The 20,213-nt window shown below is 37.5% G+C and overlaps 1 protein-coding gene across 1 annotated transcript; it reads left to right on the top strand.

Moving 5' to 3' along the window:
- Nucleotides 1–133: 133 nt before the first annotated feature.
- On the top strand, nucleotides 134–8,694 carry LOC127653987 (G1/S-specific cyclin-D1). The gene is made up of 5 exons (XM_052140893.1): nucleotides 134–573; nucleotides 1,934–2,149; nucleotides 2,535–2,694; nucleotides 4,150–4,298; nucleotides 5,548–8,694. Exons 1-5 carry the CDS (start codon nucleotides 376–378, stop codon nucleotides 5,701–5,703), a joined length of 879 nt encoding a protein of 292 aa, XP_051996853.1. The 5' UTR covers nucleotides 134–375; the 3' UTR covers nucleotides 5,704–8,694.
- Nucleotides 8,695–20,213: the final 11,519 nt, after the last annotated feature.

Below are 20,213 nucleotides of genomic sequence, written 5' to 3'. Positions count from 1 at the left end.
CCCCTACTGATTCTCCTTGGTCACTCGTCACCCAGGATAGGACCTCCTATTTCCATACGGCTAAAGAAAGGAGCCCAAACTCAAGAGACGATAGTTCTTCAAGATTTCTCCTCCACCCTGAGCAGACAGTCTCTCGACCTCTCTCTCTCTCTCTCTCTCTCTCTCTCTCGCACACACACACACACACATACACAGGCTCGCTGCTGCTTTGATCTTCCCTTAACAACAGTCACGTCATAGGGGAGTTTTGTCAAGCGGAGCAGCAGCGAGAGTTCTTAGAGGGTTCAGCAGAGGCAGCAAAGCATCCACGCAACCTGCGTCCGACACGAGAACCAATTTTTTTTTTTACTTTGTCACAGCCAGAACACTGAAGACATGGAACACCAGCTATTTTGCTGCGAAGTGGATACCATTAGAAGAGCTTACCAAGATACCAACCTGTTGAATGACCGAGTTTTACAGACAATGCTCCAAGCAGAGGAAAACTATCTACCGTCATCAAATTATTTCAAGTGTGTTCAGAAAGAGATTGTACCTAAAATGAGGAAAATCGTCGCCACATGGATGCTCGAGGTTTGTTGCGGAAAATACTTGTCTTTTTGTATTAGGCTACACAAGTTTGCCTCATGATGATTCTGCAGCTGCTCATGCTCTTTGGACCCGAAGAACTGTTTTATAAATGTAAATATGTTTCGATGTAGCTTGTGTCCATCCATATTGTTCATCCCAGAACTACCTCACAGGAATACCGTTTTCCGATTATTATTATTATTACTGAAATATTTAAGTTAAAAAAAATGTTTAATTATGAAAGTTAGACATGTGAAGTTTTTCTGTCTTCCGCTATCGCATTTTTATTTAAATAGTTTATTTCCCCCTCTCATCTGTTTCGTTTCCTAATAAACTAAAGGAAATGTATATAATTTTTTTTATTTCAATTAAATACCAGTGTACACGTATGCATTCTCACTCGTGCCAGTAGCCTGTTATACGCCATCTTTGTTGTCGTTTGCTTAAGTTTTTTATTTCTCTAAATTCTAAAATGGAACAATTATTGACAACACTTGCGTGACGACGCTTATTAGTTGACCCTTAATTCACATGCATCATTTAAACCTAATTGTTAGAAATAAACGTAATATTTTTGTCTTAAAAGTTTTGTTTCACTTCGTCATACCTCCTGCACGACGGTCTAAAAATAAGATATTTTTCAACTTTCTGGCTTCAAAATGTTTCTCTAAACTGTCGGATTATGTTTCACATCGATTGATCTGGATTTACAGATGTTTAAAGTTACATTCAATGCACGGGAATAATTTATATTAATTTTTGAAATTGCGACTACTGTTAAATGTCGCATGCTGCTCGTTGTACGTCGGGGCTTTATAATTCAGTTCATTTCACACCGTTTTTATCACTAAATTCGATAGATCTAACTTTTATTCAATAAAGCATACGTTCCTGAACATTTACATGTGTGTTACGCGCAGCGAAACAATTTTGGTATATTTTTAAATATTTTTTGAAAAGATGACGAACTAGAAAATTGTTTCCTGAAACTCGCTTGGACGCCACCTTTTTGCCTCGGAATCAAACGACCGCTTGCATTAACAGCATTAAGAGCGATGTTTATACTTTCTGCAAAACATATGCATTGATGTTGATTAAGAAATTAAATATATTTTTTATAGCATTCGCTACAAGTCTGCGTTTATAATTTAACCCTTTCCATTGCACGTGCAGCTACAGATGCTAAACACGTGGGATACTTCGATAAGATCAATGCATAGTGATTTTTTATTATTATTTCGTTTATTTCATTCGTGTTAGCCAAAGTATTAGCTTAATTCGATTCTTAGTGATTGCACATAGCCAAATGTGCATGTTAGGTGTAGGCTATATCTGATCTTTATTTTAATTTTTTTCTTTAAAGGTCTGTGAAGAGCAGAAATGTGAAGAGGAAGTTTTTCCATTGGCTATGAACTACCTGGATAGATTTTTATCCGTGGAGCCAACCAAAAAGACCCGGTTACAGCTGCTAGGAGCAACCTGTATGTTTTTGGCCTCTAAAATGAAAGAGACTGTGCCACTAACAGCAGAGAAGCTGTGTATATACACGGACAACTCTGTCCGTCCCAGCGAATTATTGGTAATTATCTAATACTGCTTACTACTTTTTTTATATAACTTGATATTATCTCCATATAGTACTTATTTTAGTAATGCAGTTTTGCTTAGAAAGATGTACTTGACGGGTTAGCAATGTTATCCGTGACCAAATTAACGGGTTTAGTATGTTCTCAGATATCTGCATTAATAACAGTGCAGATTTCACAGACTTTTTACTGTACATTTTATGTGACCGTTAATTGAATGTAGTCCTTAATGCGTGAGTGTGCATTGACCAATTATTCTACATCTCCATCTAGTGGTCAAAGCATGTCAAATTCTCCGCACACCAACGTCGTTTTGTCTTATGGAAAATGATCTGCGCCTTAATGTAAACTTTGGCCTTTTTATATCTTCCCTCGCAGCAAATGGAACTGCTGGCACTAAATAAACTTAAGTGGGATCTTGCCTCTGTGACACCACATGATTTCATCGAACACTTTCTCACCAAACTGCCAATACATCAGAGCACCAAGCAGTTACTACGCAAGCATGCCCAGACATTTGTGGCCCTCTGTGCAACAGGTATGTTTCAGCATCACCTAGTCTGCTTTTTTACCTTAAATATGCAATTTGAAATGTATATTGATGTGAATGTGCACAGCTGAGGACCAAATAAAAGTGTTGAGCACTTTATTACGGATACACATTGAAGAATATCCCCCATGACCTCCCCCAAGAGCATTGCTATCAAACTGACTTCTTTATTGCAATGGAAAGATCCATCTCCCTTGTCCTAATTCCTCACTCAGAGTTATTGTAAACCAGCTTGAGCCTCTGCAAGAGCGAGAGGAAGTCTGTTTCCTTTTGTGGTGATTGCTGTGACTGCAGCTTGGGTCCTGAGAAGCCCTGCTTCATGACACCATTGCTGTACATGCAGTGCATGTGAACCAAAAAGAGGTAGCTGTTTGCTGAAATTTTCATTGTGCAAAGGACTTTGTAACCTGATATTTCCCCATGTCTAGATGTAGATATCTAGATGCATGTGCTTAGATGTTCAATCTTTATTTTTGGCCCTGGCAATCAGCTCACAGTCTGTTTATCACCTAACTGAACCCCCCTGTAATGCCTCAGGAAGGAACTAGCCTTGTATATTCCCGTCTCTCTTTTTTTTGCCCCTCCATTTACATGGTGGGTATCACTGAAGCTCGCTCCTCTTTTATGTTTATGACCTGCATTTCTTTGGAAAGTAGCCTGGGATCACAGCCAGAAAGAGTGTGGTTGGATGGATACTGGGAAAGAGGGTGGGCTCTGGTGAATGAAATGAATGGCTTTGGGGTGAAAGCTCCCGTGCCTTTATGCTCAATTTGTCTTGACAATTGCCCTCTCATCTCTCGGATAGCAATGCTAGATGACTTCCTATGAGAAAGGCAGTTGTTCACCACGTTCACCATGTGTGGGCAAAGTGAGAATATAAGGGAAAGAGAGACAGCTTTGATTTACAATCTCCCCTTATTGCCAGTGTGAGAGGACCATTTTAAACAAATGTATGAGGAAGAACAAAATGTGTTTTGAAGAAGTTGTGGTGTTGGGTCAGAGTCGTCAAAAGTAGAAGACCATTGTTTTGTAAACCTTAAGATTTCTTTGAACTTTAGCACCAACTTGTGTGTATTCATGCCTAGAGGCTTGGTTAATAGGACATTTAGGGAGTTAGTTTAAAAAGGCTGCAGTAGAGGGCAGTTTGAGCTGGCCTGGACCTACAGCAAAGTCCTCTTCCTTCTCCTGAACCCCCACAAACTAAAAGCCCTATCTCTGAATGGTGCCTGCCTTAAATGTCATGGACTGTCCCCTATCAACCCTATAGTTTAGTTATGCTATACATTATGAACACCACCCCTCCTCCCCCAAGCTATTACTCTAATATTCCTCAACACATTTATTTTAGTCCTCATTTAGTCAATTTTCTCTCATGTTTCAGTGTGTATGAACTGTTTTGCTCTCCTAATAAAGTTCTAACAGGAGACCCATTGTTATTTTCAGATGTGAACTTCATCGCGAGTCCTCCCTCCATGATTGCAGCGGGGAGTGTTGCCGCAGCGGTGCAGGGGTTGTACCTGAAAAGCAGCGACAGTTCCCTCTCGTCCCAGAACCTCACCAATTTCCTTTCACAAGTCATCCGAAGTGACCCTGTAAGTGTGCCACTTTCTTCATATCATCCCAGAAGAAACCACGTATCCCAATCTGGTCTTGTGACATGTTGTAATAATACTACGTGATGGTGAAATCGAAAGGAATTGTACATGTTGGCTCCTACAACAAATGTCCGTCTTCTAAACTCATTGAGAAAATAATCGAAGCAACGGACAACGTTATTATGATTATTCCTAAGTTTGACCCTTTACCCAAGCCCTAAACCAGTGGTTCCCAACCCTGTTCCTGGAGACCCCCAAACACTGCACATTTTGTATGTCTCCCTTTTCACACCCAGTTCAGGTCTTGGAGTCTCCACTAACGAGCTGATGAATCAGGTGAGTTTGATTAGGGAGATATCCAAAATGTGTAGTGTGCCTCCAGGTACAGGGTTGGGAACCACTGCCCTAAACCTTATTATGGTTTTAAAAGGAAAATAACTAAGTACCAGATAAGTAAGAAAATATTGGGGTTTGGAATGAGATGAGGCTCTTATTGACATACATCAGTCATTTGTAGTGCATATTTACACTCTCTGACACTTTATTAGGAGCACTATGGTCCTAATAAAGTGCCCGATGTGGTATTCTCTTGTAGTCCATCCGCATCAAGGTTCGACGTGTTGTGCATTCTGAGATTTTATTCTGCTCACTACAATTATACGAAGTGGTTATCGGACTAACCATAGCATTTCTGTCAGCTCAAACCAGTCTGGCCATTCTCTGTTGACCTCTCTCATCAACAAGGCGTTTCCGTCCGCAGAACTGCCGCTCGCTGGATGTTTTTTTGTTTTTGGCACCATTCTGAGTAAACTCTAGAGACTGTTTTGCATGAAATTCAAAGGATATCAGCAGCTACAGAAATACTCAAACCAGCCAATCTGGCACCAACAAAATCAATGATTATCCATTTTTTCCCCATTCGGATTGTTGATGTGATCATTAACTGAAGTTCCTGACCCATATCAACATGCTTTTATGCACAGCACTGCTGCCACTTGATTGGCTGATTAGATAATCCCACGAATATGTAGGTATAGGTGTTCTTAATAAAGTGCTCAATGAGTCTATAGGTGGAAAGAGTAACCAAATAAAAAAATTGTCTTACCTTTTCATATGAGCCAAGTCGTAGAATACCTAACGGTGTCGCCATCTTGTTCTAATTATTACGTGTTGCAATGACATGAGACTATGGTACGTATCCCTTTTCTTTGTCAGTGTGCTAATTTCCCCCTCTTTTCCTCTACAGGACTGTCTGCGATCGTGTCAGGAACAAATCGAGTCCCTGTTGGAATCTAGTCTCAGACAAGCTCAACATCACAACATCTCCACAGAGACCAAACGAGTGGAGGAGGACGTGGACCTCTCTTGCACTCCCACAGACGTCAGAGACATTAATATCTGAATGGATGGCTTCTATTCACTTGATTGATGAATCTTTGTTTCTGTTGGGTATGGGCTTTGGCCAAAGGCTTCATGGGATAAGAGGGAAAACGGGCTCCCACCTGCACCTGCACCTCACCACCCGACCAGTACCTCGACCAATTGCCCCTCAGTACGCCCTAACCGTTCTAGAACTTCTGAGCGGCGTCCCCACCTGTAGTTTTGACGATTGGGCGATTGCCGGCCAGGACCACCAGTGGAGGTCAATGACTGAACGGACACCTTAATTCTCTCTTTTGGCCCCTCTTTATGTCTTAAGTCAAAATTGAAAAGACAGAAAAATGGTATAGGCTATCTAGGATTTTAAAATTGCATAAACAACAACAGTAGTTGTGACTGGCCTCAACTTGGTCACTAAAAAGACAAAGTGAGGTATATTGTTTATTTTTCCAAGCGTGTCAAAAACTATTTTTGAAAGAGAAGAGAAATTTTTTGTATGTTTGATTGCTTTCTCTCATAGATAGTATGTTGTTACACTTGCCAAGAGTGCTCCCTGCTTTTTCTGCAGTCTAGCTGTGTAAATATATCCCCGCTTGCTATGCGTTTAGTCACTTTATTAAAATTCCTAGACAGATTCCCTAACAAGATTCTCTTCTCTTCCAAAATGGTTTATGTAACCTTAGTGTATGTTTTAAGCATGTATTTTTTTATATGATTTACAAGGCTGTGGAATGCCAGGGGCTTGAATCGTTGCCTTTACTGCCATTTAATGTATAACGTCATCACTGCCAATGACAAAATAAGCTTATCTTTTACCTGCTCCCCAGCTAAGCTTAAGCAGATAATTCCACAGTCTGCTTTTTTGTTAAAATTCATGTATTATCTAAAACCATTCCATTTAAAAAAGAAAAAAAAGCACTTTCAGTCTGTCGTTTAAGGCTGACTTTTACACACAAAAAAAAGGAAGAAAAGAAAAAGAAAGAAATCCGCAGTTGTTAAAACAATGGGGGTAAAAACATGGAATGGAGTAAGGGGTTGATGGCAGACTCGTGTCTTGTCTGCAGCACGGAGCAGGTCTCTTTATCTATGGTGTTAATAGTCTGGAGGAGAAATGGAGGGGAACAATGAGAAGAATCTCTTTGAAGGGTAAAACTGAAGCTCGCAGTGTACTATTTCCGCTATATGCATCAGAGTGAAAACACTAAGAAGTTATATCAAAGATTGAGAACTATTTATTTGTCCTGTTCCCCTCTTAAGGCCAGTACTCGTGGATTAGTGGACTAGTTGCGAACTTGTGACGGAAAAACACCATAGTTAAAGAATTGTTCTGAGTTGATGTACTCTGGTTTAGAACTTGTAAAACAGAAAACAAAAGTTGTGGCTTAAAGTAGATTTTGCACAAACCCAGAGATGTCAGTTGTCTTGTGGATCTCTGGAGGTTGAGGATGGAGAGATGTTAGAGATGGCAAATGGAGGCAAAAAAGGGCGATGGCTGGACATCAAAGAGTTAAAAGCAGAACGGAGACGTTGTATGACAAAAGAGGAGAACCTGGGAGAAGACTCTCCTCACATTTAGCTGCTATGGAGGGATTTCCAGCAAGTATGAAACTTTCAAATGGAAAACAACAAAAAAGAAAAAGACATGCTTCTTTCTATTGTCTTGTTTTGCTGCTATTTTGTTGGTTTTGTTTATATGAAATGTCAATACAATGCCATGTTATAGGTTTTAATTTTCTCATAGAAAATGATGGTATTATTGACAACTTTGTTTCTTTTGGTAGTTTTTTTTTTTTTAATCATTTTTTTTTTTCATGTGATTTCTATGCTGTGCTATTCCCAAAACAGACAAAAAAAGACAAAAAAAATTAATAAATAAACAATAAAAAAAATGCAGAAGATTTAAAAACGACAAATGTTCCTGTTATACTCACAATACCTCAAACTACATTTGTGATTAAGCATTGATTTTAGTCTGGGATTTTCATTAGTGCTATTTTATTGTACGTTTTGGTTTATACCATGCCTGTTAGTCCTGTTGTAAACCGCAAATGAACACGTTAATCATTATCCTACTGGGTCCTGATGTGAGCGAGTAGAAAGCACATTGAATGGAATTGGTGCCATAAACATTGACTCTGTTGAGTTTTTTTTAGCTGTTTCATTACAGGAGACTATATACCCTAAGCCTCTTCTAGCTTTTGTTTTAAATGACACAGTTATGAGTTTGTGAATGCCATATGTACTTACAAAGCCATAGTTTTGTCTTGTAGTAATTTAACCCAATGCAGACAATAATGTATAAGCTGGATATCTTGTTCTGAATACAGGAGGCTCGGCATGTCCCCATCAAGTCGTTGTCTTTAATAAATGCGACGCAGCTACAATCAGCAGTGATGCTTCCCTTGATTTTTCATTTTATTTCCATTAACCCATTATTTGTTTCAGTTTGGCTTTTGTCATTCTTTACTTGGTAATTTGTTGGTTATATAGAGGTATCCGCAGTTGCCACCATCTCTTTTAGATTTTCTTTAGCCTTTGACATGGTGCTGCTATGTGTCTGCATTGAGACTAGAAATGATTTGTTGAAAGAGATCCGGCTATAAGCTAGATATGGTTGTATGGGTGATTCAGGACCCAGGGGACACAATTATAGTATCTTCTGTAGTGTCAGGAATATTTGTACCTCATCTGAATGATAAAATCTAGCACGTACCGGTGCAATTCAGTATTGCGATCAAGGAAAAGAGACTGTGGAGGTATTTACTTAGGTTTTTGTCTCTGAATGTGTTTTTAAGGGGAACTGAAGATTGATTGCATCCAGCCACACCCACAATCTGTTGTAGAGTTTTTTTAGTTCAGTATTTATTCCCAAGGATCAAACAAAATGTGGTGATGATCCTCAAATACAATGTCATGTTTTGATTTTTGTTTTATTCTTATTTACAATCTGGTCACTGGTCTGAAATGCTCAATCTTAGACATGAGGTTTACTAGAATAAAACATGAGCTTCAAAACCCAGCTGTCTTGTTTGATTTGTCTTTTCAGTTTTCAAGTGCTCCAATAGCAATGGTTGGTATTAATACAAAGCTTTACGATATGGCTTTTTTATCTGTTAAAGCCTAACCCAAGACACTTAACTGATTAATAGTGGTTGTGTCTTGGATTAATAAACTAAAACGCTATTTCAACTACTTGAATATTAAAGGTTAATTTCGTTATTTAAAAAGGTTTACTTCTAAAGAGATAATTAGACATTTTGAAACATATGTATAAAATCAGACCACTCATGTGAGATGAAGTGTTCATTATTAACTCATTATTTAGTAACATTATTAAAGCTCTTTTATTCTACATAGGGCGGGGGCACCTCATGCAGGCTGCCATATTAGCATCACATGACCAGCTGAATATTACTCGCTTACATTTATGCATTTGGCAGACGCTTTTATCCAAAGTGACTTACAGAGCCCTTATTACAGGGACAATCCCCCCCCGAGCAACCTGGAGTTAAGTGCCTTGCTCAAGGACACAATGGTGGTGGCTGTGGGGATCAAACCAGTGACCGTCTGATTACCAGATTACCAGTTATATGCTTTAGACCACTACACCACCACCACCATTCCACTCCACGCTTAATATCTGTAACTGCCCTGTTATTGGACACTCATACATTAATTAAATTAATTCTGGCTTAGTGTGTATAGTGAATTTCTACAATGGCATCTGTACTTGAAAACTACTAGTCACTTAATCGGTTAAAAATGGTTGTGTTTTGGTTTAATAAACTAAAAAGTAATTTCAGTTACTTGAATAGTAACAAAGGGAACAAATAGGTCTGCTTTTGCGGTACATGGACAATGCTTAAAGGTGTGCTCTGGGTTCAATACAAGTTAAGGTCAATGGACAGTAATTTAGACTGGGGGGTAATCCCTCAATAATAAAAACAAGCAAGTACAACCCCACCCCCCATCATCCCCATTATTTATACCATGATCAATTGAAAATGGAAATGCTTCACGCTGCAACCCACCCCTAGGACACCAGATTACCTTCAATTGATTCAAAGTTGGTTGAAAGTAATTGAAAAAATGGCTCAGAAGTTGGTCTTGAAAAAAGATGTAACATTGTTTGTTTACAGATGCCACGTGGTTAGTTATTTTGCTCTCTAGCGCAACAAAATTTCTGACATTTCAAGCGTGACTTAAAAGTTTAAACACTTTTTTGGGGCCACCGTAGGTCATTGTGGAGGATATGTCTGATGTGCACAAATAAAATGGAAATAAAAATTCCCCTCTTTCTTCTCACTGCTGAGGTGAGAAAGAATTGCTCTGTGCTTTCATGTATCAATAGGGTGATCCATTTGTTTTACTGTCAACGGTTTATCTGTCTTCCCCAACAGACAGTCTTTGATGTTTTGTTTTGTAATACACGACTGACACGCCACCAGGCATTAACAAGGAGACTGCTAGGTAGAAGGAACTCAGACTATTTCACGCACCTTCGCTACTGACTGAGGTTTGAGATAATACTGTGTCTATGGCTTTTGACATCTCTGTGTCTGCGGTTTCAGAGGAAGGAGCAAAAGTGCTCGACTTATACACACTGTACCAAAGGCTGGTTGGGACGTGCTAGCTTTCCAAGATCTGACATTGCGTCTTCACCCAAAACTTGAACTCTGTGCACATAGAAAGTCTGCATAACCTGGGATATCTGGATCATAAACAGGGTGGGTAATAAAATGATTTCTATAGTCTTGTGCCTGGCCTGGTAACTGAATGGCTGTAGGTTCAAAGCATGTAAGGGATGATTCATGAACTATCATCATTGTTCCTTTGATCAAAGCACTAACCTTTGGTTGTTCAATGGGTATTGTCACTGAAATAAAAATACTTTAAGTAGTTGTGGATGACACCTATTGTGCAGACTATTCATTTATAAATGGAAGCATTCGCACAGTGGCCCCAAAAAGATCACTCAAATTAATTGAAATCATTGCATTAGATAAACATTGTTGTGAAAGCTACTTTAAAACTGTAGCTTCTCAAGCTACAAGCTACTCATAACCTGAAGTAGCTAAAAGTTATCAAGCTATAAGCAGCACTCAGGTCAAGTATCACTAGAACATGAATAGCCCCTTCCACAAAAACAGCCTTTTCCAGAACGTTTACAGCATTTTTCAGGTTATAGATCATATGTGAACACAACCTTTTTGAAAATACTGGTAAATCTTGCCCTGGCAATTTTCCTTATTGAGAAATTGTATTATCCATTTTCATATTGAGGATATGTGTGTGAACAGCACATATGGTACATTTACCATTAAGGGCAACCCAACAATGTTCCTGTAATTTACCTGGTTGCATGTGTGGAAGGGGTTAATGTCCATCTTCAACCTGTAAGCACAAGCACCATTCTTCATCACAAAGTTAACCCCTAAAACTCCAGCCTAACAGACACTATTTTAAAATACCAATATAAGAGAACATTAAACATTAACAAATCTCTTCCTATTCTCATTTTGCTCAAAAATGCTTAAAATTACACTTCATTTGTTTATTTATGTCTTTATATATATATATATATTCACGAGATTACGTATTTAAAATACAAATAATAAGTAACTGTATTCCACTACAGTTACAATTTAAATCATTGGTATTTAGAATACAATTACATTCAAAAAGTATTTGGATTACTGAAGAGATTACTTTGCATTTTATTGTCATTTGTTTAATTTAATATTTAGTCCTTTCAGATGGAAAACATTTAAACATATAAATGATGCGATTCAAAGTGCATTTGAATAACACTGCATAAGATATTTAGCTTTTTCAGAGAATGTATTTTTAACATTTTTATAGTCAAAACAAGTGAAAACATCTACCAGTGCTGAAGAAGTAATCCAAAATATTTAGATTACTTTACTGACCTTGAGTAATCTAACGGAATACATTACAAATTACATTTTACAGCATGTATTCTGTAATCTGTAGTGGAATACATTTATAAAGTAACCCTTCTAACCCTATATACAGTATATATATATATATGCAGTGTTGGGTAAGTTACTCTTAAAATGTAATTAATTCCTAACTACTATTTACATATTCTACCATGTAATTAGATTACTGTACTAATTACTCTGTGCGAAAATTAATTGCATTACTTATTACTAATTACTTTCTAAAACCATGAGCAACCTCGACCAAATGGAAAATACAAGGTGAACATTTTCATTTAATTCTGTCAAATAAATTATATAAAATCACATAAATTACTCATGAAATGGCCAAAGAATTTAAGGGAGCAGCGTTAAATTAGAAAACTTTATTAATATTTTAATATTAGATGTTAAATTTCGATTTTAATTTCACTATTGTTTTATATAGAATTGTTCTATAGTCTATTCAGTATTTAATGCAATTACATTAGAAGTAACTAATTAAATTACTGAAAAATTAAGAGTAATCCCTTACTTTACTTTTTCAATGAAAAAGTACTTTCACTACAGTAATTAATTACTTAGTAATGCATTAAACACAACACTGTATATATATATATATATATATATATATATATATATATATACTGTAGAGAGAGAGAGCGAGAGAGAGAGTAGTTAGAGTGCTATTTGTTGGAAAAAGAAGCTTGTTACTGGAAAAGCAACTCTATTGGGAACATAGATAAACTAATGTCTTGCTACTGAAAAATGTAATTAGGTTAGTAGTGTTGTTAATTTTGGTTATCTAGGCTACTGCACAATGCCAATAACAAAATATCATACCAAGTAATTTAATTTAATTTAATTAGACCAATTGTCACACATTATACATACATTTCTGCATATACATGGTGAAATTATTTATTTTTCACATATCCCAGCTAAGCTGGGGTCAGAGTGCAGGGTCAGCCATGATACGGCACCCCTGGAGCAGATAGGTTCAAGGGCCTTGCTCAAGGGCCCAACAGTGGTGTCTTGGTGGTGTTGGGGCTTGAACCCACGACCTTCTGATCAGTAACCCAGAGCCTTAACCGCTGAGCCACCACTGCCCCGTAGCATCTGCAAACAAATAATGACTTTTCCTCAGACTTGTTTTTCTTGGCCATTTTTGCAATTTCTTATAACCAACTGGTCTCAAAGTGATTTTTAGTGGATGTATGAAGTCAGTTCCCCTCAAGTTGTCCCTAGCAGTGTAACCACAGGTGTAGTTCATCACTACAACTATGAACATGTTTAACTAACGTTTGACAATTTGAAAGAATCCAATTACAATTTGTTTTCATTTTAAAAGGATTTTAATGGTTGTTTTTTTTTTTTTATTATTATTGTTTAAGACTTTTTGTCAAATGTTTTGCTTGAAAAATGTGTTTGTGATATCTTCCTTAAATATAAATGCCTCTTGGATTAATACTTTGTTATCTAATGCAATTATGCATTTTTTAAATTGAGGCTTAGTGTCCGACTACCTTTTGGGCTATATGTGTGTGAGTGTGTGTGTGTGTGCATTTTAAGAATTGTAATTTTTGAGTGAAATGTCCCTTTAATGTTGCCAAATACTATAACTCTGGGAGGCACTTTAGATCAGACCTGAATCTTTTACAATATACAGTATTTGACCAACAGCCAAAACTCAACCAGCCTCCCTCATCACTATATGCTGCCAACCCCACCCCATCATTGGAGTAAAGTGGCTAGATCTTGTCTGTGCTGTGAAAAGGAATTGTGCATTTATCATCCATATCATGAACCACGCAAGGAAGCAAAAAGCTCAATGCTGAGATTGGAGCTTGTGTATGGTGTGAGAATATGAGGGAAAGAGTGGGGGGTATGACGCAGCGTGTCAAAAAAAGCGAGATACTATGCCACCATTCAACTTGGGGCCTTTTTTTTTTCAAGTGCCCATCGATTGCATTTGTCACGTTCTCCTTTCATATCACCACTTGCCACCTGCTCCGAAAATTCCTGAACATTTGCTGAAAACTTCCAGTGTCCTGCTTCGTTTTATCGGCCTCCCTCCCTTTCGCTGGCCCCATCCACTCTGCTCCAACACTGAAAGGAAACCAAAGAAACATTGCTCCTCTAACTCTCTTTCACAGACTCTGCCCTCGGTCTTACACCCCTCCCAAGTCCATGTTCTTCTGTTCTGCATTTGGAATTAGTCTCCCTCCCAGACACAATATCTGAAAAAAGGTGATGGATTGTTTATAGAGCATGCAAATGATGGAGACACCTGACTCTGAAGACACATGTTGAGTTCAAATTCTGTTTTCTGTGAGCAAACAAAATGATAACTTTACATACAATGGCACCAAAAGGTATTTGGACACTGAAGCCACACTTAAAAATTTTATGTTATCTGAGCGCGTTTACATACACAGCAATACACTGACATCTATATTTAAATCAGCTAATGAAAAAAATAATAAGAAAGTTGTGTTTACATATGTTTAATAATCAGATTAATTTAAACAGTCATATGCGCACAACACTTGAGCACATTAAATAATCTGGTTACAGACGGGTCTGTCTGTGTCCTGCAAGACAACAAGGCACGACACTACATGAACACCCCCTTTAAAACTGGTGAAATGCTGAGGTGTTGCAACAGTTGGATGTCACATTCATAAATGGTGTTTGTTGTTTACTTGGAGTCCCGCAGCATCCCTACACCTACAGCTATCCCTACCCCTAAACCTATAAAGATACAAAAAATAAACAGTTTGCAAAATGATTAAATATACCACAATTTAGTTCTATAGGATACAATCATACCGCCATATCACTAGGTGGCGACAGTGACGAGAAACGTGAAAATGAAGTGGAGAAGAAACTAAGCTAAGCTAATAGGCTAACCGGTTAGCTTGTTTGCTAACTGGAGAAAACAGAACAGAGAATTTCTTTATTGAACCATTCATATCTTCGGTTTAATACTATGACATGTGACATATCATTTAAAAGTTATTATTTATTATATTTACATAGTTAAGACAACTTGATCATAAAGCCATTGCATAGGAGTATAAAAGTTACTTGGAGTGGGCCTGTAGTGGGTGTTCTTTGTTGTCTTGATGGAGGCAGACAGATACACTTGAATATCACCTGTAAAGGTTTTTTTTTTTTGAAATCGGGGTAATGCACAAAAATCTTTGTGTGTCAATTGGTTTAAAGATGCCTCTGTAGGGCCTTTAAGCAAGGCCTTATCTGCTCCAGGAGCACCGTATCATTGCTGACCCTGTGCTCTGGCCTCAGTTTAGCTGGGAAATGCAGAAAAACCACTGATCTATATATATAACTGGATAGCTCATAGAATTCTAAACTGCCAGCAGGTGAAGCTACCGGAAGTGCTCTGGCGGCCATCTTACTATTCCCTACCGACAGAGGGCATCGCGGCATGTGCAGCGTTTAACCGCGAAACAACACTCACTTAAGGATGCGGCTAAAGTGCCCACAGGTTGTAATTTATGACTATGTACATATTAAGCACACATTAGTCGTTATCCCCATGTAGAGTGTCCATAACGATCATAATCTTTAATAATCAACAGTAAAAATACAACACCAAAGTGTATTAATACCCCTTTTTAAAGCAAAGTTATCCATCTGCAGATTGTTACAGGATGCAATGTTTCTCTGCCTTCATAGTTTAAATCTGTTGATGCTCATTGTTCATAATGTTGACAAATTATACATCTGCATAATTTGCCAACATTATTAACCATTTCTGACTAGATTATATAGTAAATGTGAACTAATTTAGGGGGTGCATGCACATCAACAAATTTTAAAGTTAATAAAAACGACTAGCTTTGTGTTGATATTGTAACTAGACAGTACCTCTTAGAATAAATCCAGAACCAAAAAATGTAGCATAGTATACACACACAAGTTCATATGTACTATGTGTGTATATATATATATATATATATATATACACACACACACACACATTAATTTACCTTTACTTAATGGAATTATCCATTTGCATTCATTTCTGGAACATGTACATACCAGCTTGTGAGCATTTAATTATTTCAACAATCCCCTGATATTTTAAATCATAATCAGAAATAGGTTTATTGACATATGCACACTCAAGGAAATCATACATATTTATTTGTTCAATAACAAAAGCTTCCAAGTACATAAAAAAAATTGACTTAAACAACAGGTGGAGCAACCAAATTAAGCACCAACTTAGTTGCAAACTAACTAGTAGTTACGAAGCATTGAACTTTATACCCCAACTTAAGACCTTACGCACAGCTATTTACTCAACCTCATGTCCTTCCAAACCTGTATGACTTTTTCTGTGGAACACAAAAGATGACATTTAAAAAAATGTTTTTGTCCATATAATGAAAGCCACTGGTGACCAAAACAAGCTATTCTGCTCACCATTTACTTTCATTATATGGAATACAAAATACATTTTTGGGGGTTCTGCAAAAGAGTCACATGGATTTGGAAGGACATGAGGTTGAGTATATGATGACAGAATTTACATATTTGGGTCAACTTTTCTATTAATATTAAATGTTATAACTATCTGAAACACAGTAATTTTATGAGACTTATACTGCATGTTGCAAAAGTATCTTCATTGCAAATAAAAACAGACAGTATAATATTTTTTACTCTGTTAAAACAGCTCTTCAGTGAAGCCAGGCTGACTCCTCATACAGCTTTTCCTCCTGTTGCAAACCAATTCCAGTTTTATCTAGCATTCAGTGCGATGTTTATTGAAATCCAAACGGCAAATTTACCTTGTTTAACTTCAATAATATCCATGTGCACCTTTTCAGGGCTGGACTGGAAAGAGAAATCGGCCCGGATTTGACATAACTGTCAAAAAGTTGTTGGGGGTAGTGTTCGCTAACGCGGCGGCTCGTTTTAGATTATCGCGGCCGACACAGCGACCCGCTCGGTTCTCCCGATGGCCAGTCCACCCTGATCGGCCCCAAAGTTTGTCGGTCCACCGGAAAAATGTCCGGTAGTCCAGATTACCAGTCCTGCCCTGCTCCTCGTCTATTCCAATTGATCACTTTATAAATGATGCCCGTGAGCTGGACCGTATTCAGGCCTGCACTGCAAAAGTACAAATCACACAGAGAATTAATGAAAACCCACATTATATTTATCATATGTAACCGGTGTTGATCTGCAATTAGATATTCAACTTGACCAAAAAAGCTGACTTAGGAAAATAACCACAAAGAATAACAGTATAACTCACTAAGTTAACGTTAGCTGCATAGCTAATATTCATTTATCCTAAGAAAATAACCACAATGCACGTTCAACGTAAACAAAAGCTACAAAACATAATTATGTATTCAGAATAAAAACTTTAAAGCCTGCAAAAAATATGTTTGAAAATGTCTACTGATATCTTACCTCAGTTTCTTAAACTTGTTTCTATTGAAACACGTACGCACGTGCGCCGCTGAACGTAATGCTGCTGCAATAAAGAGTAACATAACACGCTCACATTTAGAATAAGCAGGGGGGGGGAATTAAAGTCAAAATAAATAATGAATTACATATTTAGGAAGATTGCATTGTGATACAGTGTATGCAGACATAAGAAATGTGTTTTAATGTGACTGGATGGGTACAAATTACTCACCAAAACAGACGATTTCCCATTGAGACACATAGGAGTACAGAATGTTAGGGAATACCAAGATGGCGGCGCAGTAGCTTCACTGTTGTGACGTCATGAGCTATCCAGTTATATATATAGATCAGTGAGAAAAACTGATATTCAGGATTAAGCTGCTTTATATTATATATTGTTTATTTTATTTGTATTATTATTATTATTATTTTTTTTTTTTTTTTTTTTTTTTTTTTATATAATTATTGTTTTTATTTATGTTCGTTATTTTTATCTTTTATAATTATTTTTATGGCACTTAATTTGCATAATTAATTATAATTAATTATTCTGTATAATTTAGGTTATGTGTTACCTCTTTTGTTATCCTGAATATATTTGTATATTTTCATGTTTCTTCAATAAAAAAAAAAAAAAAAAAAAAGATCAGTGAGAAAAACTAAAATCACTGTGTAAGTTCAAATGTATTTGTGACAAAAATAAAGGCTTCTTCTTCTAGCAAGTCAGTCCACTAGCGGCCATTTTTGGAACGACCTCAGGCAGCTATTTTTCCATCTAAACAAGTGGCATAAGAGCAGCTCCTATCTACTTGAATGGGGAAAGACCAAGATTTTTAAAACAATTGGTTAAGAAAGGTGATCGGCTCTTATATATGTAAGGCTGGACTTCATTTCTACATCCGTTGACCATTCCAGTTTATCCCATTCATTTTAATAAAAGTGGCCAGTCTCTGCTAAATAGTCTATGGTGTGGCTTAAATTGCCAAATACTTTTCTGGGGTCACTGTATATGGATATCAGTGGAGGTCTTTGGGGAAGAGCAGGGTTTTATTTGTCAGGGCACTGAAGGTGCCTCCAACACGCCTCATGTTTACCTGCTGCCACCCATGGCGTAGACCAGCTGCCACCTCAATAAACACCCTCTAATACCCTTCCAACTACTGTCGGCCTGAATGCAGATCTGCACCTCAGACAAAACCAGAGCAGGACGCACAGCCCCCTTTTGGCCTCTCGCACAGGCCTCACTGTGGCATTGTTGCGGCCACAGCAACTGTCCCCAGTCTGGGGCCATGAGAGGGGATGAATACGGCTTGTCATTAAACACTGCTGACCACCCGTGAAAAAGCAACGAGGAACCTAGCAGAGGAATTCTATGAGATTCAGGGGTGTTCAATACAGCTAATGCAGATGTACCTTACTTCAGAGTTTAGTAACAGCTCTAATCAAACACACCTGAGCCAGGTGACCATATGTGATTTGCTGTATAATATCGAGTCACTTTGACCCAGAAACACAGTTTTGGTTTAATGAACCAGAGTAAATAAGAAAGCAGTTGAAATAGATTATATTAGCCATCATTTAAATCATTGTATCTCTGCAATGTTTTGGAGTAGAAACAAAATAATTATATAAAGCTGAAACCTTCCTTTATACATTAGTGTATAAAATTCAAATATAAATATAAAATATAAAACATTTTAAGTCATAAAGTTTAGTCCATTTTCTTCATAACACTGTGCTTCTTTGATATTGAAATGTATGAATTGTTAATCCTGCAATACTTGCAGCTGACCAGCAGATGGAGCCACCTAATGGAAAGTTTCATTCTCCCTTTTTACCACAAGGTGGTGTTTGTTTTTGTACACTTTTACAGCTCCATTCATAAAAATAAAAAAAAAATCTAACTTGTCATTTCTCCACTGTATGTATTGCTTTAAAACTACCAAAGACAACATATTAAATCCTGGAATGCCACTCAAATCTGAGCTTTATATTCAGAAAAGAAAAGCTCCAGACTTCTGCTATGAGGCTATTAATACTGATTCCGGTCCACTCTTACACTCTGCAGTGCACATCAACACCACAACACCCCAAGACTCATCACTACTGACTATCAGAAGATTATCATCTCAATGTACTCAATTAATTGAGGCATCAGAGGCACTCTTATGTTTTCTGCCATGGCTGTTGCGAGGCTCCTGCATTCTCAGATGGACATTGCTGTTGATCCATTCACATATTCTCTGAAGTCTTTTGGCACGTTCAGCAAAGAGCATACCTGTAGAGGTGAGATGTGTGAGGTGCATTTTACTCTCATGGATTAAATGACTATGGTAAAGATAAAATACAAAAAATCTATTAAAACTGATGGAAGATGGTAATGAGATTACCTGTCTAAACTCATACTGAGGCTCTTCATAAAGTACATTTTGGGTACCACCCCCGTTGAGTATCCCTAGCTTAAAGGGTTAGTTCACCCAAAAATTGTAATTCTCTCATCATTTGCTCACCCTTATGCCATCCCAGATGTGTATGATTTTCTTTCTTCTAATGAACACAAACGAAAATTTTTTTACAAATATCTCAGCTCCATACAATTCAAGTGAATGGTGACCAGAACTTTGAAGCTCTAAAAAACATTAACGCAGCATAAAAGTAATCTATAACACTCCAGTGGTGAAATCCATGTCGTCTGAAGAGATCCAATTGGTTTTGGGTGGGAACAGACCAAAATATAACCCCTTTTTCACTATAAATCTTGACATCAGCAGTCTCCTTGAAGATCATGATTTCAAGCTCGATTACACTTCCTAGCATCATCTAGCACTCTGCGCATGCGTCAAACACTAGGAAGTGTAATCAAGCTTGGCAAGTTTGAAACTGCAATGGCAAGACGAACAGTAAAAAAGAGTTACATTTTTGTCAGTTCTCACCCAAAACCGATTAGATTAGAAATGGTAAAATGGTAAATGGTCTGCACTTATATAGCGCCTTTTTAACCTTAGTGGTATTCAAAGCGCTTTACACTGTGAATCATTCATCCATTCACACACTAATGACGGCAGAGCTGCCATGTAAGGTGCTAGCCTGCCATTGGGAGTTACTTGGGGTTCAGTGTCTTGTCCAAGGACAC

Source organism: Xyrauchen texanus, chromosome 2, assembly GCF_025860055.1.
Source record: "Xyrauchen texanus isolate HMW12.3.18 chromosome 2, RBS_HiC_50CHRs, whole genome shotgun sequence".
NCBI lineage: Eukaryota > Metazoa > Chordata > Actinopteri > Cypriniformes > Catostomidae > Xyrauchen > Xyrauchen texanus.
Note: the sequence above shows the minus strand (reverse complement) of the source record. Positions and strands in the feature narration are given on the sequence as shown.